General features: G+C 32.7%; 2 protein-coding genes and 1 long non-coding RNA gene across 4 annotated transcripts; 1 reads left to right on the forward strand and 2 right to left on the reverse strand.

Annotated features, from left to right (window-relative positions):
* LOC100789971 (anaphase-promoting complex subunit 8) lies at positions 1 to 4,074 on the reverse strand. Of its 2 annotated transcripts, none has more exons than XM_003517409.5 (4): positions 3,838 to 4,074; positions 3,391 to 3,697; positions 273 to 1,523; positions 1 to 184 (listed from the first exon to the last, which is right to left on the reverse strand). In XM_003517409.5, exons 1-4 carry the CDS (start codon positions 3,921 to 3,923, stop codon positions 92 to 94), a joined length of 1,737 nt encoding a protein of 578 aa, XP_003517457.1. In that variant the 5' UTR covers positions 3,924 to 4,074; the 3' UTR covers positions 1 to 91. The 2 variants fall into 2 exon arrangements, with proteins under 2 accessions (XP_003517457.1, XP_014632426.1); XM_014776940.3 differs by having other exon boundaries at positions 3,391 to 3,746; positions 3,838 to 3,994.
* Positions 4,075 to 11,911: 7,837 nt separating this feature from the next.
* On the forward strand, positions 11,912 to 14,046 carry LOC100811560 (protein DETOXIFICATION 49). The gene has a single exon (XM_003516641.5). The coding sequence runs from the start codon at positions 12,223 to 12,225 to the stop codon at positions 13,846 to 13,848; it is 1,626 nt and encodes a 541-aa protein (XP_003516689.1). The 5' UTR covers positions 11,912 to 12,222; the 3' UTR covers positions 13,849 to 14,046.
* A 96-nt stretch (positions 14,047 to 14,142) lies between these two features.
* LOC121175148 (uncharacterized) lies at positions 14,143 to 18,007 on the reverse strand. Its single transcript, XR_005892295.1, has 2 exons — positions 17,456 to 18,007; positions 14,143 to 14,482 (listed from the first exon to the last, which is right to left on the reverse strand). It is a non-coding gene; the product is annotated as an uncharacterized lncRNA (long non-coding RNA).
* Positions 18,008 to 19,132: the final 1,125 nt, after the last annotated feature.

A 19,132-nucleotide genomic window follows, 5' to 3' on the forward strand; every position in this document is an offset into this window, starting at 1 on the left:
TTAAGATCAAAGTGCAATTTCCTTGTTTTCCATCCGTTTTGATGCATCTATACAAAAACTCATAAATGCAGCATAAAACATCAGTACTTCATCAAGAGGGAGGAAAATGCTCAACGTCCATGGAAGGAAAATTAGACTGTGTTGACTGCATTCCTCTAAGTATACTCTTTGCTGTTTCTCTCTCCTGGAAGAATGATTTAAACCATTAAATGATTAGACAACACTAACTAACCTGTTTCAAATTGAAAGTTGAGTTGGATATTTAGACTCACCGGGCCAGTATAATCCAGAAGACGTGTACAGTAAATTTCAGCTTCTTCAAAGCTTTTCTGTGCTCTGTAATATTTTGCAAGATAGAGTAAAGCCTCAACCATTTTAGGTCCTTCCCTCTCTTCAGATTCCATCCTCTCTAGGTCCTTTTTGTAGTAAAATGCAGCCTCTTCAGGGCACCCTAGCTCCGAGTGAAGTTTTGCCAAGTTGTGCAGAGCAATTGCTTCCCTGTCATTACAGTTTGCTGCCCTTCTGTAACACTTTATTGCTTCATCAAGCATGCGAAGTTGATCAGTTTCATAACACTGAGCCATTGCAATCCACAAACGAGAATCATTTGGCTGCAAAAATACAGATTTTTTGAAGTAATTAAGCACATAGAAAGGCATGCCCATCATCTCATAAGCCTGTCCTAGTCCATACCAAGCATGATAATCACGTGGGTCTATATCTACTGCCCGACGATAGGCATCCACAGCAGCAGGAGTGTTTTTCATCTCTACAAACTCATGCCCCATAAGCGTCCAAGCCAATAAAAAGTTTTTGTTCAATTTAAGGGCTCTCCTAAAATACACAACTGACTTCTCATGCTGTCCCTTTAAACTGTAGTAATTCCCAACAATACAACAAGATTCAGGTCTGTATTTATCAGTCATGAATACTCTATGGGCAAGATAACTCAAAGCAGAAAAGCATTCCTTAGCATAAAGCACATTGGAGTACATGTCCATGTCTTCCACCCTGTAAGGATCATTACTCAGCAGTTCTTCAAATATTGCTTCAACTTGGTCAAATTCCCTCAAACTGTACTGGGCTTTTGCAATTTGTGCCTGTATATAATTACTATTACTAAAGGTTCCTAGTAGGTATTCATATTTTGACAGAGAGTCATTGTGCATCCTTAGTTCTTGGTAAACACTGGCAAGGAAAAAGTCCTTCATCCAATGGCTATTGAGATTAAGACTATTCAATATATCCACTGTTTTGCATAAGGATTGCAACTCAGTCCAGGCATTCCAGTTCCAAGGGTAGCTATTCACAGATTCTACAAGAACTGTACGTGCAAGATTCTCACTGCCTTTCTGTTTGAGCACAAGACCATATAAGTACAAACCAAAAGCATCAACTTTGCCATTCTTGCGAAGTGTTGACAACTCTCTCTCCAAAGAAACCAATTCATGATTGACAGCATCACTCTTACCCAGAGGCCCCTCAAGTTCTATCATCTCTTCCTCTTTCCGCTTTTCACCAGCCTGTAAAAAGTAAAAAATTATGGGAAAATATTAACATGGAACAATGTACACTGTATTGCTTTTATTTTGATTTCACTAAGGAAAAGTAAACAAATGATGCAGCTGCACATACTATGATCAACAATCTCTCTCTATCTATGGATAGATATAAGGGTATGGATTAACTAAAGTAGTCGATGGAAATTTTCTCTTAGAAAAGTGTATGTTACATGAGTGGAGTCAAAATGATAGAAAAATATAAAAAAAAATTGTTTCTGGAACAAAAATATATAAAAAAGTTCATTTTATAAAAATCCTGCACATATCATTGGATGGAAAGTTGAATCCCAGATGATGTACAACATGGGATCAATTATCACATTAACCATTCACCCAATGGTTTTGTACTGTTTATGGCCTGACACCTACTGCAGCTTCCGCAAATATATTCAATGTTGTCAAGCTTATTCTTATAGAAGGAAACATACCCTTTTGCAAAGAATCATGCATAAAATGTCGCGATAACATAGTTCACTGAATGTAAATGAGTGGCCAAAACGAAGTCAATTGAGTATAGTTAGACTTTTTACATACCATGGGATCTAAAGACTTTATTTTGAGCCAAACCGTACACCATGAAGTTGCACAATCATTTACCATAATGGTCATGTGGGGAGTACAGGTCCAGATTAAGAAAAACAGAACATATAATAAAGCTAAACATCCCTTGACAGCACTAGACACCAAGAATGAAAAGTGATGTAACCCACCACCAATGATGCTCAAATACTCCAAAAATGGCAAAGAAGTGGTGACATACTTGTATCTAATACTGATACGTGTATGGTAGTTTTAGATATATATAGGAGGAGAATACTCCATTTTTTTTTCCAATTTTATTCACTGATATGTTTGGGATAAGGCTCCAATATTTTGAATAGAGCTAAAACTACATGTGGCTCTATGTTTTCCACTATATCCTTGAGGCTAAAGTAAATAGTAGGCAATTACATAGAGTGAAAACTTGTTTTGAGTAGTAGGACCAATTATGCTTTTTCTGAAATTCCGAGACAGGTCAGGGAAAAACATGTAATTTTGAAACATGATCATAAAAGAACATATTCTGATATGAGCAATGTATACATATGTAATAATGGTCTGTGTTATTATCGCAAGTATCATTTTTGTAAATCGTGATCACCATCTACTGATATAATTATGTATTAATGAGGAATGATAAATGTCTCTATAAATATTGTGCATTTACTTTTTTGAAGATTTATATTGATATATCTATGGCATATCATATTTTGAAATTTTAAGAATTTCTATTACCTCTGTATCTATGTCGTATCATGCCAGTGTTGCATCAAGTATAGGCTTCATAGTATCCTCTTTGCTTAGAAAAAGAAGAAAAAAAAATGTAAAACATAATATGTTAAGGAACTTTTCCTAAGAACAAAGTAATCAATGGTCTATAGCAGCATAGAGTGTATTACCACCTATTAATTGCAATCCATTTAGAAGATAACCCACATCTCCAACCGAAATAGATTTTGCCATGAAACTGAACTGTAAGACATGTTTATGTCATGTTTCTATACTTCCACTAACTTCACCTAAATCCTGTCTCCACAAATGTGAAATAACCGAATTAAAATCATCAAAGAAGATTTGTTAGCCAAAGGCATATACACACGTGAATAAACAATCATCAAATTCTCTTCAATGATAGTATGATACATACGAATCATGGGGAAAAGAAGATTCAACACCAGAATGCACCAAAACTCAAAAAGTCCAAGCTTCACTATCACACAAACACGTAAAATGCCATTGATGAAAAGACACATTCAATCAAGAGCAAAAGAGGGAACACAAAACTGACCAGATAGAGAGCATAGCAGCGCAGGAACACCGATTTCCTTCCGTTCTGATCACGAAGAACACGAGCAGCTCTCTTATACTCACGGCAATCAAAATAGGACTTTGCCAGAAGGTAGAAATCGCCATCTACAAGTTCATCTTCCTCCATCACAGGTGTGGCAACATACGAAACACCCGCGCTTGGGGTCCCCGCGATCTCATGAGTCTTGTATTTCCTGCGAATGCTCGAACTCCCACGCTGAAATCTCGTGTTCGAGGGAGTGAACTTCGCAGGGTCTTGCTCAATACCCACCAACTGCTCTGCCGCCCTGTAACCACATTCTCGTCAGAAACAAACGACCCATTTGGGGAAATCACCTAGAAAAGTAAAAGGGGACTTCCAAATTCAAAACTTGAGGTCAAGTTGAAACCCCCAATTGGTTTGAATTAGGGTTTTTGTGAGGGATACCATTTAGAAGCACAGTAGAGACATCGATCACTGAGTTGGCGGATCGCAATGCGAAGTTCACTTCTGCAACTCTCTTTGGAACTCATTGCCTTCGTTTATACTGCATGTAATGCAAACGCGCCCAGACTGCTGCTTTCAAATTGTTCTCTCCAATTCGTTTGCCTCTCTCCTTTTTAGTTCCCTTCTAGGCTTCTAGTCTCTCTCAGCTTCTTTTTTTTTCTTTCTTTTTCCTTTTTTGTTGAAAAGATCCGTTTTTTATTCTATACTTGTTTGGTTAGAGAAAAGTAAAATAAAAATGGATTTATGTAAAATTTTGATATTTGGTTCAAAATTCTGAGAGGTAAATAAAGGATTAAATTTTCTTGATGATTAATTTTGATTCCCTAAAAAATTAAAATGACTTGGAGAGAAGGAAAAGGTATACATTAATGGGAGGGAAGAAAAATATATTAATTAGAATTATAATAAAACGTATGGTAAATGTAAAAGTTATTTTATATTATTTATATGATTAGATTATTAATTTCATATCACATCAAAATGATTATCTTGTATCAGAATTTAGTTAGATTAAAATAAAAAAAATTATAATTAAAATGTATAAATTTAAATTTTATTTAATTATAAAATATAAAAAATATTTACCAAAGTCAAATATCTAATAGATAAAATTTTCACGTCCTAAAATATTTGAAAACCAGGACCACCACCATAAAAATTAACTCAAACAAAAGTAAGTTTATTCATAAAAAGAATAAAAAACATATGAGTTTATACATAAGAGATTCGCAAGTTATAAAATCGGCTTATTTAGTAATTTAACTAAGATTTATAAATCATTTAATCATTAATAATTTGAGATGTGAAAAAATAGTTTTATGATTTTTTTTATCGAAAGAAATTAGTTTTATGATATGTATCCTCTTTCTTCTTTTTTTTTTTTGAGAAAAGTATCCTCTTTCTTATCTGTGTGAATAAATTAATTTTATATTGATACTTTCAGTTTATTACAATATTTCTCATCTAAGCATGATTTGAAATAACTGAAGTATATACTATCTTTTTGACGCTTTTCTGAAAGATATAAATCTTATCTGAAAACTATTGTCAGTTATCATTAATTAATTGATAAAGTATTTCCCTTATGATTATCTTTTGTATATTTGAAGCTTTCGGGCGTTCTCAAGTATTCTTCAAGATTTCACTTTTCCAATCTCTGCATCAGTCAGCACAATGGAAGGAGGTTACATACGAAATGCTTCAGGTAAAAAATATCCTGGAATGCTTACCACAAGAGTTTTTTACTCTTGCTTCATTGCTGCCCATGGAGATCTAATTTTTGGCTGCTATCTCGGCATTCCAGGAGTTTATGGCTGTAAATTGAACGGTCAAACATTAACATTCTTTACTTCCTCTGTGGCATCGCTCGCGGCATCCACTTGGATTTCTTGTGGCTGGTGCTTTTTTTAATGCATTTTACTTGGATTTCCCATTCATGTTGGATTTCCCATTCACTTAATTTTATATATATTTTTTAATTATTTATTTGGTTCTTATAATTTTATAGTTATTATCTTTTTAGTCCCTATAATTTGAAAGTGTTTTTTTTTTTAATTCTTATACTTTACATTTTAGTCTCTCTAATTTAAAAGTGTTCTTTTTAGTCTCTATAATTTACATTTTAATTCTCTTTTAATTCATGCAATTTGAAAATTATAGGGACTAAAAATGTAAGAATCACAAAACTATAAAGATTAAAAAGATCACTTTCAAAATTACAAGGACTAAAAGGGAATTAAAATGTAAATTATAAGACTAAAAAGACCACTTTCAAATTATAAAGACTAAAAAAATAAGAATCATGAAATTACGAACCAAATGAGTAACTTAACCATTTTTCTTATATAACAATAACATTACATACCGATGCTTTTTTGTTATTCTATTTTATGACCAATGCTCTTAACTACCTTTTTGCCAAAAGTTTAGGTAGGGTCACAATCCCTATAATGTTCATCATGTTAGAAATTTTATAATTCATAATTAATTAATTAATATAGATAATATATTATAATATTTATATTAGTTATTTATATTTTTTATAAATTCGATATATCTAATTTGATGAGTCTATTAAATTATAAATCGAAAATTAATATGGATCCAATAAGCATAAATCATTTTGACTTATTAGAGGATAATGAGAACTTTAATAGATTTTGAGGCACGTCTCTAATACACAAAATCAATAAACAATTTTTCTCTCATCATATGAAGAGAAAAAGACAGTCTCATAAGGAATATTGTGATTTAGTTGAGGAAGATCATTAAACCAATTGTTTAACTATTCTTCATATTTTGCTGCATTTGTTTGTCTAAGTATTCTTAAAACAATCTAATGTAATGTATTCTAGGTGATTATTGGTATTTTATAAGGATCTTCTGAAAATCCAACAAGTGATATCAGAGCTATCATTATTAAGCATTAAAGTTGTCAGGTTCATGGTGTTATATATATATATATATATATATATATATTAAAACGTTTTCTTCGACAATCCAAGTCTTTAATCTTCGTTATCCGCTTTGTTTGTTTGAAGAATTATATATAATCTTTAAGTATATATCATTTGTGGGTTCATAACAATATGTTTGGAATAAAATTGAAATGCGATGATTTTGGTACGCTTTGTTAAGTGTTTATTGGAACTTAAAGATATTTCCATTTAATGGTGTAATGCTTCGTTGAAGAATAATGAAAATTAGAAGCAGGATTCAAGATTATTGATCTAGGTGTGTCTCGTTTAATCATGCTTAAGAGGATTTTGCTCTAAGAAAAGTTAGAACTTGATGAAAACATGCTCGTGCATTTAGTTTTGATTTCCCTTCATGCACACTTTGATCAATTCAAAGTGAGCTATCACAATGAAAAAGACAAGTGGTCCCATAATGAAAGCTTATATCTCATTATGTGCAAGAGAAAGATAAACTATAAAAAGACATATCTAAAAGTGTTCATTTAAATTTGACCTTTTAAAAAATAAGAAAAGAAAGAAAACTTAAGGTCAACAAAAGAAACAAAAGATAAAGATTTTAGTTACTACTTTTCTACAAGAAGTCTAAACACATGAGTTACCTTACATGACATGTAAAGAAAGATAAATCTTTACATAAAAAATTAATTTAATTAAAATTACATAGATTTTTATATGAAATTATTTATGTTAATGTCCAGTGAGATTTTTCCATTTAAAATCTCATTCCATCTGCTGATTAGAGTATCAATGCCTCCGTCAATATAGTTCAATCTTGTACCACAATGCTTTGGCACATGAAGTTTGGATTGTTTTTCTTGTTTGCATTTTTTGTTCTCGTGATGACTGGCTTCATTTACAAGCATCTATCAGAGACTTGGAGTTCCAATAGAAGAAATATCTTGTGTGCGGCAAAATCATCACCGAACAAAATTCGTAAAGCCCAATGAGAAACAAGCCTAAAAGTCTGTTAATTTGGATACAACAAGCCTAGAAGTAAGTTCTTTTGACAGCTTTTGAGAGTTTCTCAGAGATTTTTTTTTTTTTCAATAAGAGAAATTCTCAAAAGTAGTTTTACCTTGTATCAGGCCCTCATTCATCTCGGAGGGGCAGTTAAGGAGAATGAGCTGGGAGATCCGAGATAGTAGGAACTAAAGGTCCACGTTTAATCACCCAAAGAAAAGAAAAAAGGTTCAAGCTAGTTTAATTATTCTAGACCAACCTTATCAACTAATTTTCTGTTTCTGTAATCTTATATCTCTTCTTTAGGATCTATTTATCTAAATGTTTGTTACTCAGATTTTATATTTACTTGTAATCAGAATCGATACTGCAATCTTCAACTCCAAATTACTTTCTATTTATATGAAGTCATTTGCTGAAAAGATGATGGAATAGGCCTTTGGCTCTTTAGAAGCTTGGACCAATTTATTAAAGCTCAATCCATAATGCAGCAAGGGAGCCTAGAACCACTTTTGGCTGAAGCTTGGGGACTTATCAAAGCTATGAAGTGGGTGCAGTCACTTGGCCTTCAAAGAGTTATATTTGAACTTGATTGCAAAGCCGAGGTTGATAAGCTACACTCGAAAGTTTTTGGTATTTCTTAGCTGGATAACATCCTATCTTTATGTAATCAGTTTCTTTAAGTTTATCCTTCGCACGGAAACAAGCCAATTTAATTGCTCATAAGTTAGCAAAAACGTTAAAATTTCATGTTGGCATTCATATATTTGATTGTATTCCTCTTAGTGTACTATCAAGTTCTTATTCAAATGATATAATCTTATTTTTCCTATAAAAAAAGAAGAAGCTTGGACCAAAAATAAGAAGTGTGCTGGATAAGCCATGTTGGGCCAAGTGCTAATGTGCTAGATATTTATTCTATAAATCGATAGTTTTTAGATTATATTATTTTTAAACATTCTTATAATTTTGGTTAAAATTCAATTTAATACTTTTTTTTTAGTTCAGTTAAGTTTTCTAATCTTTAAAAAAAGTTCAATTAATTTCTTAACATGAAATATGACCAACGACGTTAATATCAAACAATGAATGACAGATTAAATGTCATGTGGATTTCATAATTAATGTTGTTAGTCAAAATTGATTGTAAGAATCTAATTAGCGAATTTAATTAAACTAAAAAACAATCAAATTAAATAAAAAATTAAAATAAAGATCTGAAAAACTAATTCAACCAATAATTTTCCCTTTTCTTTTGTTGACGATTTTTCCCCTTTCATAACGTCAATTGGTATAGAGAGAAAAAATGGAAAAGATCCGCTATAAATTTTGTTGCACTAAATCAAGAATTCATGACGTAACCCACTATATATAGATAATTCTTTGATGTTTTATATATATAAAAGATATTTCTATAATGTTTGACAAAATTGCGATTTGCGAGTCCAAAACAGAAAGAGTACACTAATTGGGTACAAATTTCCTTTTAATTTGATTATTCTATTTTTCCTAATACGATTTGGATTGTACGTTTTTACTTCTTGTTAAGCTTGACAGTTACTTCTGCAATGAAAAAACCAAAAACTGCAACGGTCATTACACGTTAATTAGGCACAAATTTTCATTAATGAGATTATCCACCAATATGTATCAATATTTGACTAGACCACTGTTGGGCAAACAAATGGAGTACGTTATAAGGTTTTCAAAAGAAAAATCGTCATTTATCCACCAACTTGAGTTATATTGTTAGTTTCAAATGCTTTGACTAACAATTTCTAGCTAGTAAACCATGATGGTCCACTGCCACATACTATAGTTTAAAGTCGAAAACAGAACCTTTATTTCCTACGAATGGTTCACAAAAATGGAGGTGGATGTATTTTATTGGATAAATAAAAGATTAAAGATAACTAGAAATTATAGTCTTTGATTGCCGGAATTGGAAATCGTGTGTCAACTCATTCATATTCAGTTTCGTTAAATCTCTCTTTGCGTACTCTGCCAGAACCATTAACTAACATTCCTTCCTTTTATTCGATTTTAAAATTAACGGCTCATTTGATTGGAAAGTAGACAGTGATAAATAATTGCTGGTTCAATCCCCATAAACACATTTCATCCCAAGTCCTACTAGAAAAGACCATATAAGGGTTTCATTATATCCCTTAAACCGAGTCTTAACCACTTTCAAAAGATCATTATTCTTTGCATATTAGACTAATAAGATGTTCTTTTTGATATTGACAGTTGGAGTCAGTCAAACACAAAGCAATCCATTCTTATGGAAGAGGAACCAGCATAAATGATGGAACCTTTTAGACCCTATTTAACTCATTTTAAGCCATGACAACCGTTGCCATGCTGCAACTAAATAAATATTTGACTTGTCTAACTAGACAATCATAAGCATCCAAAATTTGATCATACTGAATAACATATATCTTAAGGAGAGATATATAACAAGAATAATTCTTATTTTGAAAGTATGATAATAATAAATCTTTATCATATAACTTTATAGAAGATCGATGGCTATTTAATTTTAATTTTAATAATTCAAATAGGGTCCAACATTTCAATAGATATTTTTTAAAACAACTAAATATTTTCACTAACCCCTCCCAGAACCTAAGGCGTGCATGTATTTCAATTTTCACATTACTCGATTGATTGAAAAAGCTAATTAATTCAAAGCAGTTGTTTTCAAAACTCCAATGCAATATATAAATTTACAATAAAAAATGATATATACTTAAATTAAAGTTTAACGTTATATTAGTTCATCTTCGTTAGTATAATTTTTTATTATCAGTTTACATTAAGAATATGATACAATATATTAACAAAATTAAGCATTCACCTTATACAACACACAAAAATATTATTTATATAATAATTCATACAACAATTTGTACAATAACATATTTTTTGTGTCCATCACTGCAGATAATTTATTACATGTCATAATGATGCAAAAAAATACAAAAATAATGTTATACAAGTTATTGTATATACACACGCGGGCTTATAGTATGGTTTTATTATTATAATTGAAAAAAAATTATCGACAATTTTATTAATTTTTAATGCAAATATTTATTATATAAAATTATTGACGAAGTAAAATTTCAAAATTTCCATTCAACAAAATCGGAATTAAGGAAACGTAATCAAATTCATATTAGGAGACTTACATCTAGCATCTTCAACAAAATTCTGATGGTAAATATATATTAAACCTGCCTCAGTTTTGTTGAAAACCACGTATGAGCACTAAGCAGCAAAAGATGGGTTTTGACCCGAAGACAAGGAATAGGACAGAAGGCCCGGAATGAAGCACTTGAAATGAAATTGCAATTGGCCGTAGAGACGCTTTCGATACCGATAGAGACACGTGTGTATATACAGGGCAATGAGTTCACTTATGGAAGTTGCTATCGTACTTTGCCACTTTTCGGTTTTCACTTATAACAATAAAATTACTCACCCTTTGAATTTTTGTTGTGTCCGTGTGCATGACACCCTAGGAATAGTGTTGAAGAGGAAGACAATGTTCTACAAAGAAGAGTCGTATACGAAGGTTGCTATGGCCATGTCATTGACACCGTCCTAGTATTTACTTTGACCAGCACCGTTTCTTCTTTTTCTATTGTTAACATGGGCCGACTGGAGGGTCACGACAAACCCTTGGGGGTTTTGCCACTTGTACCATGCCACACTCAATGAGAATGGCATCAGCAACAACTACAGCAAAGTCTTTTTCAATCATAACACTAACAATAATATTCAATAACTCATTTCTTGAATGAACCAAGAACTCATTTGAAGAATGGGAATATTTTTCTTGAATCAATCACCTCAAGAGAATCACATAATTGGTAGTTAGCTGTTTCAAACGGCTAATACAATTGAAGTTTAAAATCAAAACTACCAAAATTTCTTAATTTACGCTTTAAGTGATTAATTACTCACTTGAAGAGTACCTTAATTATGCATTCTTTAAAATGAACAATATTTTAAAATAAATGTGATAGTACTATTTTTCAACGTTTGGACAAACTTGCATGAATTTTTCACGCTCAAAATTAGCTTACACGGATTTAAAACAAAGTGGATTTAAATCCCATTATATCAACGAATGCCGACATGGCATTTATTTCACACGAGTTTTAAGTTTTAAAGATAAAAGACCCAAATTAAACTCTCAACTTAGAAACAGTAAGTCAAGCTGCCGTTTTCATAATAGGTCCTCTCCTCATAAAGTGAAAGACGTCTAAACGCAATTCTGCCTATTTGGTTCGGATACATCAAATCCTAACACTTCTTCATGCTATAGGCCAGTTCATATAAAGCGATCATATGAGGTTACACAAAACAAATTAAGTGCATTAGTTAAATATATATTTTTAACTCATTTTGGAATGGAATGGAATTACTACGCTTTTGACCTTTATTCGTTTGAACCGGTAATTCCTTCCTACAGTACGAGGCACTCTATATAGGAGTAGTATATATTACGTACGTCAAAGCCCACACTAGCTTTCACCACTAATCCCTGCACTAACGATATTAGACGGTCATAAAAATACGCTTTGAATATTTGCTTCTTTTTTAAAATAATAAAAAAAAAACTGTGAGGAGGAGGCATTTGAGTTGGTACTACTCGGAAACGCCAATACTCTCTGTCGACCCTATCTTTCCATTAGTGGCCGTCTCAGATACTCCATAAATAAATTCAGATACGTCCAAAAATCTTCAAATGACCCACCCCTTTTAAATACCTCTCCTTACACACTCTTGTTGCAAAACGCAAATCCCCAAACCAAAACTTTTGTGACTTACACACAAACACGCACTCCCTTATAACTATCTCTGTCTCCGAGCCATGTGCCAGTTATCATCTCCCTCCACTCTGTGTGAAAGCAATGAGGGCCATCCAAACATGCCCCCAACCAAAATTCATGAGGAGCCTGACATGTTCGTCCTTTTGATCCCCAAACCCCCAACAACAACAACATTCTTCGAACAAGGCCAAAATAACCAAAAGCCCCATAAAACCCATTTTTCCCTCGCCCTCGACGAAGTCAAATGCATAGCCAACATAGCATTACCCATGGTGCTAACCGGGTTACTACTCTATTCTCGCTCCGTAATCTCCATGCTCTTCCTCGGTCGCGTCGGTGAGCTCGCCTTAGCTGGTGGCTCTCTCGCCATTGGATTCGCCAACATCACGGGCTATTCTATTCTCTCGGGCCTCGCCATGGGCATGGAGCCCATTTGCGGCCAGGCTTTCGGGGCCAAAAGGTTCAAACTTTTGGGCCTCGCGATGCAGAGGACAATGGTCTTGCTTCTTCTAACTTGTGTTTTTATATCATTCTTGTGGTTCAACATGAAGAAAATATTGGTCCTGTGTGGCCAACAAGAAGACATCGCCACCGAAGCTCAATCTTTCATACTATTTTCAATTCCCGATCTTGTAGCACAATCATTGCTACACCCTTTGAGAATCTACTTAAGAAGTCAATCTATAACCCTGCCTCTCACATACACTGCCTCTCTGTCTATTCTCCTTCACGTCCCCATCAACTACTTCCTTGTCTCTGTGCTTAAGCTTGGAATCAAAGGCATTGCCTTAGGCGCTGTTTGGACGAATTTCAACCTCGTCTTTTCGTTGATTCTCTACATCTGGGTCTCCGGCGTATACAAGAAAACATGGCCCGGTGTTTCGTTGAAGGGCGTCTTCAGCGGTTGGAAATCGCTTTTGAATCTTGCAATTCCAAGTTGCATTTCCGTTTGCCTGGAGTGGTGGTGGTACGAAATCATGATTTTACTATGCGGGTTATTGATTAATCCCCAAGCAACGGTTGCATCAATGGGTGTTCTGATTCAAACCACTGCTCTGATATACATTTTCCCATCTTCCCTAAGCTTTGCCGTTTCCACACGTGTTGGAAATGAACTGGGTGCGGAGAATCCCAAAAAGGCAAAACTTGCAGCCCTCGTGGGGTTATGTTTCAGTTACGGTTTGGGTTTCTCGGCTTTGTTTTTCGCAGTTTCGGTGAGGCACGTGTGGGCTTCGATGTTCACAAGTGACGCGGAGATCATTGCTTTGACATCGATGGTGTTGCCCATCATTGGACTATGTGAACTTGGAAATTGTCCGCAAACAACGGTTTGCGGCGTTTTGAGGGGAACCGCAAGGCCCAAGTTGGGAGCGAATATAAATTTGGGTTGCTTCTATCTAGTGGGAATGCCCGTTGCGGTGAGGTTGAGTTTCTTTGCCGGCTTTGATTTCAAAGGCTTGTGGCTTGGTTTATTGGCAGCTCAAGCCTCTTGTATGTTCACCATGCTAATTGTGTTGGCTCGAACCAATTGGGAGGGTCAAGTTCAAAGAGCCAAAGAACTCACATCATCGTCTGATTCTAGTGAGGAGGAGGAGGAACAAGATCAGAAATGCTTGTTCAGTTCGGGCGCCACAAAGGAATGCTCTCATTCTGATTCATTAGTTTGATCGATCATCATTGCAGTGACGTCACGTTGATTCTTTTATATTTTTGCATTCAAGCTAGATTTTATAACATGAAATTGATTCTTTCTAGATTGTCCTAATTTTAATTGTACATTCCGGAGAAGAGGCAGAGCATAAACGCATGCATTCATACAAAGAAGAAATAAAAAATAAAAACACAAAGGAATGCGTTTTTGTTTCTGTTTTGATTCATTAATTAATTACATGGACATGATGATGGCAGTTCTAGTTAAATCACTTGACTCTGGAGGCTCGACCTTATCACTCACGGTTGTTAAAAAAAAAAATACTAGTAGTACATTAAACATGAATATCGTGAAACACAGACTTAAAATTATGATTACATGTTGATTGAGACTCGCCCCCAAAAGACAAAGGGAAAAGAAAACCCCTTGAGATAGATACTGTTTGCAATGGTAATTAACTAATCATATATATCAATTGAAATTAACATTTTAAAATATTTTAAGGGAAAAAAACATTTTTATTTTTTTATTCCTGCCGTCTGCAGATAAGATGGTTGGTGGCCAGTGGGATTGCGCGTTTTACCTAGTCGTGGACTTCTGTCGGTTGGTTGACGACGAAAATTGCTAAGTCTGCTGACTCCCCAGGTGACCTAAAAAACATTTAAAGGATTCCACATCTCAATTTTGACGTGTTTTAAGAAAGAGAATAAATTTAGAATGTTCCATGGTTTATATCATTTGAAGCAGCCTCTAGGATGTTTCTTAGAGGGGAAAAAGCAAAACTGTATATGCATGCATGGTATAATTAAAAAAGCTAAAAAGAAAACACCAGGTATTTCAATTGACAAGTTCTTTGTCCAAATTCATTGTAAAGAGAGAAAAAAATATACAATATTTAAATACAACTTTCTTTAAAATTAAACTAGAAATGGAAGAAATAACGAAAAATATAAAATAAGATAAGTTGTCATGAAAACAGATTGAAAATATATATTATTTAGGTTATACAATTTTATTGTAAAAATATAACATCTTCTAAAAACAGCTAGAGAAACTAGCTCCACCACTTAACATGGAAAGCAATTTCGTGGTATATAATTGGTATGGAAAGAACAGGAACCATTTCAATGTTCCATTCTGCCGCCAAAGGCTTGTTGCGATTTCGCCAACATAATGATACTAATATGTGAGAGGCAATGCTTCACTACTAAAAAATCAGTGATAGTGCTATACACCTGTAACGAGTGAGATAGCTAGATGTTACGTTTATTTCCTTTAATTATCTCTCCCACCTATTATATTAGCCAACACATGGCGTGAAAGACCCAAAGAGGTTTTTTCACCAAACTAACGTCGCTGTGCTTACTCGTCCATTAATCCAACTTGCTTTCCCATTTGATCACAAATACCATTCAGCCTCCCAAACCTTTTCCCTCTCCACGCATGCACGCGTTTATATTAATCAGATCCAGCTTAGAATTATTTTTTACGTACTCCAGTTTTGAAAGTTAATTTTAATATATTTTAAAGACCAATTTACATTTTCATTTCAATCTGACTTGGCATTTTATATTTTTAAATTTTATACTTTTAATTATATATTTAATAAATGATATTTTACAAACTATTATATATATATATATATATATATTAATTCATGATTTAAATATATATATATATATATATATATACATATATAATGTTAAAATTTATATATTATATCAATAAATTAAATTAACTCAATTATATCGCATAGTATGTTATTAGATTTTGATTGTGTGTATTTGAAACCTAATTAGCAACACATGCTTTTATTCTCTTTACATGTTTAGCAGAAACAAGTAACTTCTACATTATTTGCATTCTTAGACATGGTGATAATTGTTGTACATGTTTAATTTTTATACTTAATTTTCACAACAATTATTTTAATTCTTCTTATTTATGACTTAGTTTGATCAGAATAAGTTAGAACTTTATTTTTTAGCTTTATGAATTTAATTATAATGAATTCATTAGTTTTAATTATGTTTTGTAGAGTTTTCGTGTATTAACCTGAAAGAAAGAATTTTTAAATTGATGAAGTAGCTCGCTTAGTGCACTTGCACGTGTTTAACGCGTCAGAGTCAGCTTGAAAGGCCATGTTGCAAGCATCTAGAGACTGCTAGAGGGAAATCTAAAGCTTGGTGCACGTTGAGCAAATTGTTCTCACTACCAAAGATTTGGGTTAAACACGCACCTCAAACTCAACTTACAGTCACTTAACCAAATGATGTTTTTGTATGCATGCTTAGCACAAACCTTGGGCTCACCATGTAATCCATTTTGTAGAAAAGATAGTGCAACCTTTTTGCACACATTTAAACCTTGTTTTCATTGGGATGGAAAAGAGCATCAACCAAGGGTTGTATGGGACAGCTACGGAGCTTCCATCTTCTATTTTCCTTCATCTTCTCCCTTCCATTTTACAATTTTGAGGTCTCTCATGACAACGAGAGACTAGTTCATCCATTATTGAGGGATTGGTGTGCTAAGTTACTCTCATGTAATTAATCTCTATATTTAGTCAATGTTATTTCCTATGTTATTACTTCTCTTCATTTTGATTGCTTGTTTTATGATTTGATTACCTTAGCTTTAATTCTTTGTTTTTATTGACATTGAAAAATGCTGAAAACTACATTTTGAATAGAACATCTAATGAATATTTTATCTAAGGATGGAGGATTGTTTGTTAGTATCATTAGTGATCAACCATATGAACATGTTTCATAGTTAAAATGTCATTGAGAAATTCTTTTTTACTTACATTTGAAAATAATATCGAATATTTGTTATGTTTATGACTGAAATAACACTTGTTAATCTTAATAAGTCATTGTTTTTGAATCCAAGTGATTTAGTTTGACTTGCTAAGAGATTAGGAGTTGAGTTAAGCTACTTAGATTCTTTCACGTGAAAGATTATAATTAAAGCACCATAGTGGATTAAGGTAGCATTAGAGTAAACATTATATAAAGAAAACCTTTATAACTGCTGATATTGTTAGCTTAATATAGTCAAATCTCCAACATTTTATTTATTTTTGCTCTCACCTATCAATTGTTTGTGTTTTTTCTTACATGTAATTTGCTTTGCTTTTAGTTTAGCACCAACTTTGCTTTATGTTCTTTTACATTTAAAATAAAATATCCTTTATCTAGAACTTGAATTTACATAAATAGCTTGATATGAGCAAGTTTCATGAATAAGATACTTAAATTTTTTGTTTTATACTATTTGCACAATCCTTTAGTATGTTTATCAAAGATATATCAAACACATGATTTTGTTGAAGGACTTACATAAGAAAGAAAGGTGTCCAAACACATTGTAAGTCAATGTTTTAAGATTATACATACAACTTATCAAACTTTTTAATCTTCCACTCTTGACCAAGCTTTATAGCCGTGAGACATGTGGCAGATTCCTGCGAGCTATAACTTTTTTTTTTTTTTACAGGAAACGAGCTGAGTTATTACTGTTGAAACTTGAGATTGTTAACGTTCCTATATAGGAGTATCTTTAAGACTAGGCTGATTTTTCAAAACTCAAATGCTCAATCGTTGAATAGAGATTAATACCTGATAGAGTGATAGGAAAATTAATTAACTTTGAAGAGGATTGACAATGAACTAAATATAGTAATACGGCGTACAACGGTTGAAAGAAAAGCCGCCGGAAAATTCATTGGCCTCCCTTCAACAGAAATGCTTTCAAGACAGTGATCCTCTGGCCGGCTTAATTCGCCAACCTGCATATCCTAAATATTATTCCATTTGATAATATAATATGCAAGTCACACTAGACTGAGATTTGACGAAAACAAAGAAAAGCTTATTTAAAGTGTCTCTCATTAGTCATTACTACAAGACAACGATAAGATAATCACAACGTGATTTTTGTGGGCGGGTAAGAATCATCTAATAAATTATTCAGCGATATGCGTACGTCAAACCAATGAATAGAGTTGGATTATCGTACAGAGGGATGAAGAATAATCTCGCCAAAGAAAACACCGGGACGGCCATCGCTACCGTTTATTGTTTAATTAGTGTTTTGTTTTGTGCGACCCCCTCTGCCACATACGTTAACTTAGTCTCAAGAGTTGCTGTTATCTTATTGTAGTATTAAGAGTTATTTATATTATAATATCTGTATATATATAGACCCTAGTATATACTATTCATTTAAATCTCACATTTTTCTCAATTTTCTTTTCTCTTTCGTGGCTATAGAAATTATTATACTTGTACAATTTTAATATGCAAATATGAGTTTTGTAATTTTAAATTTTATTGTTCTTCCATAGCGGTTGGTATATAAAACACAAGGAACTAGTATAATAACATGATTTAGATAGTATATTCTTAGCACCCCTCTTCCATAATTCTAGTCCCGGTAATAAGAGTAATTATTTTACACGGTTGCATATGTTGCTTGATATATTTTTTTTAAATTTCAAAATTATTTTTGCCATGAATACAATTAACTTTGAAAAAATAAATTTGTTAACGTTTTCGTTAATAAAAATTAATTCTAGATGCTAGATTCATAGACTATAATTTCACTTTAAAATAATTTGTTTTATTGTCCAAATAATTTTTTTAAAATTCACTTTTGAAATATATTTTTAACATAATAATTTTTTTTCTCAATTTTTAATTAATATTTTTAAAAAATAATCACCATGAAATTGAAGATTTATTAAATTTGTTGATGATTAACCTTGTTAGAGAACCTAGTCGGCTACAAGTGAGATTTTCTATCTTAATTATGTTTTTTCTAAAAAAATCAAGTCCAGTTTCACTTATAACAACAATATGTTGATTAATGTTTTGAATATTATTAAATTCAATTTTACCAAAATCTAAAACAAATGTATTTCGTCTATATTGCATGCCGCCGTTTTGAGAAGAAAGGTAGAAACTAAAAAAGCAAACAAATGTTTTCTGGCCGCCCAAGTCTAGGTTAGAATTGGTCTAACATAAAAGCCAGAGAAAGAAGGTCCTCTTCAATGTTTAATTGAAGTCAACCAGCTCAACGGTTTAGCTATAAAATATTTACACTTGGTGTACATTGGATGTCGATCCCCTCGTGTTTCTAATATCGATTCTTTCATTCATTTTTATTTTTATTTTTTATAACTTCGTTACCTAATACTCCATGCAATGTCCAAATGTACACCACAAAATGTGCATTGCATGATATAATGATTGGATAATGTTTTATAACAATTAATGTGCTTGCTAGTCCAAGTC

The sequence above is a fragment of the Glycine max genome, chromosome 1 (assembly GCF_000004515.6).
Source record: "Glycine max cultivar Williams 82 chromosome 1, Glycine_max_v4.0, whole genome shotgun sequence".
Classification (NCBI taxonomy): domain Eukaryota; kingdom Viridiplantae; phylum Streptophyta; class Magnoliopsida; order Fabales; family Fabaceae; genus Glycine; species Glycine max.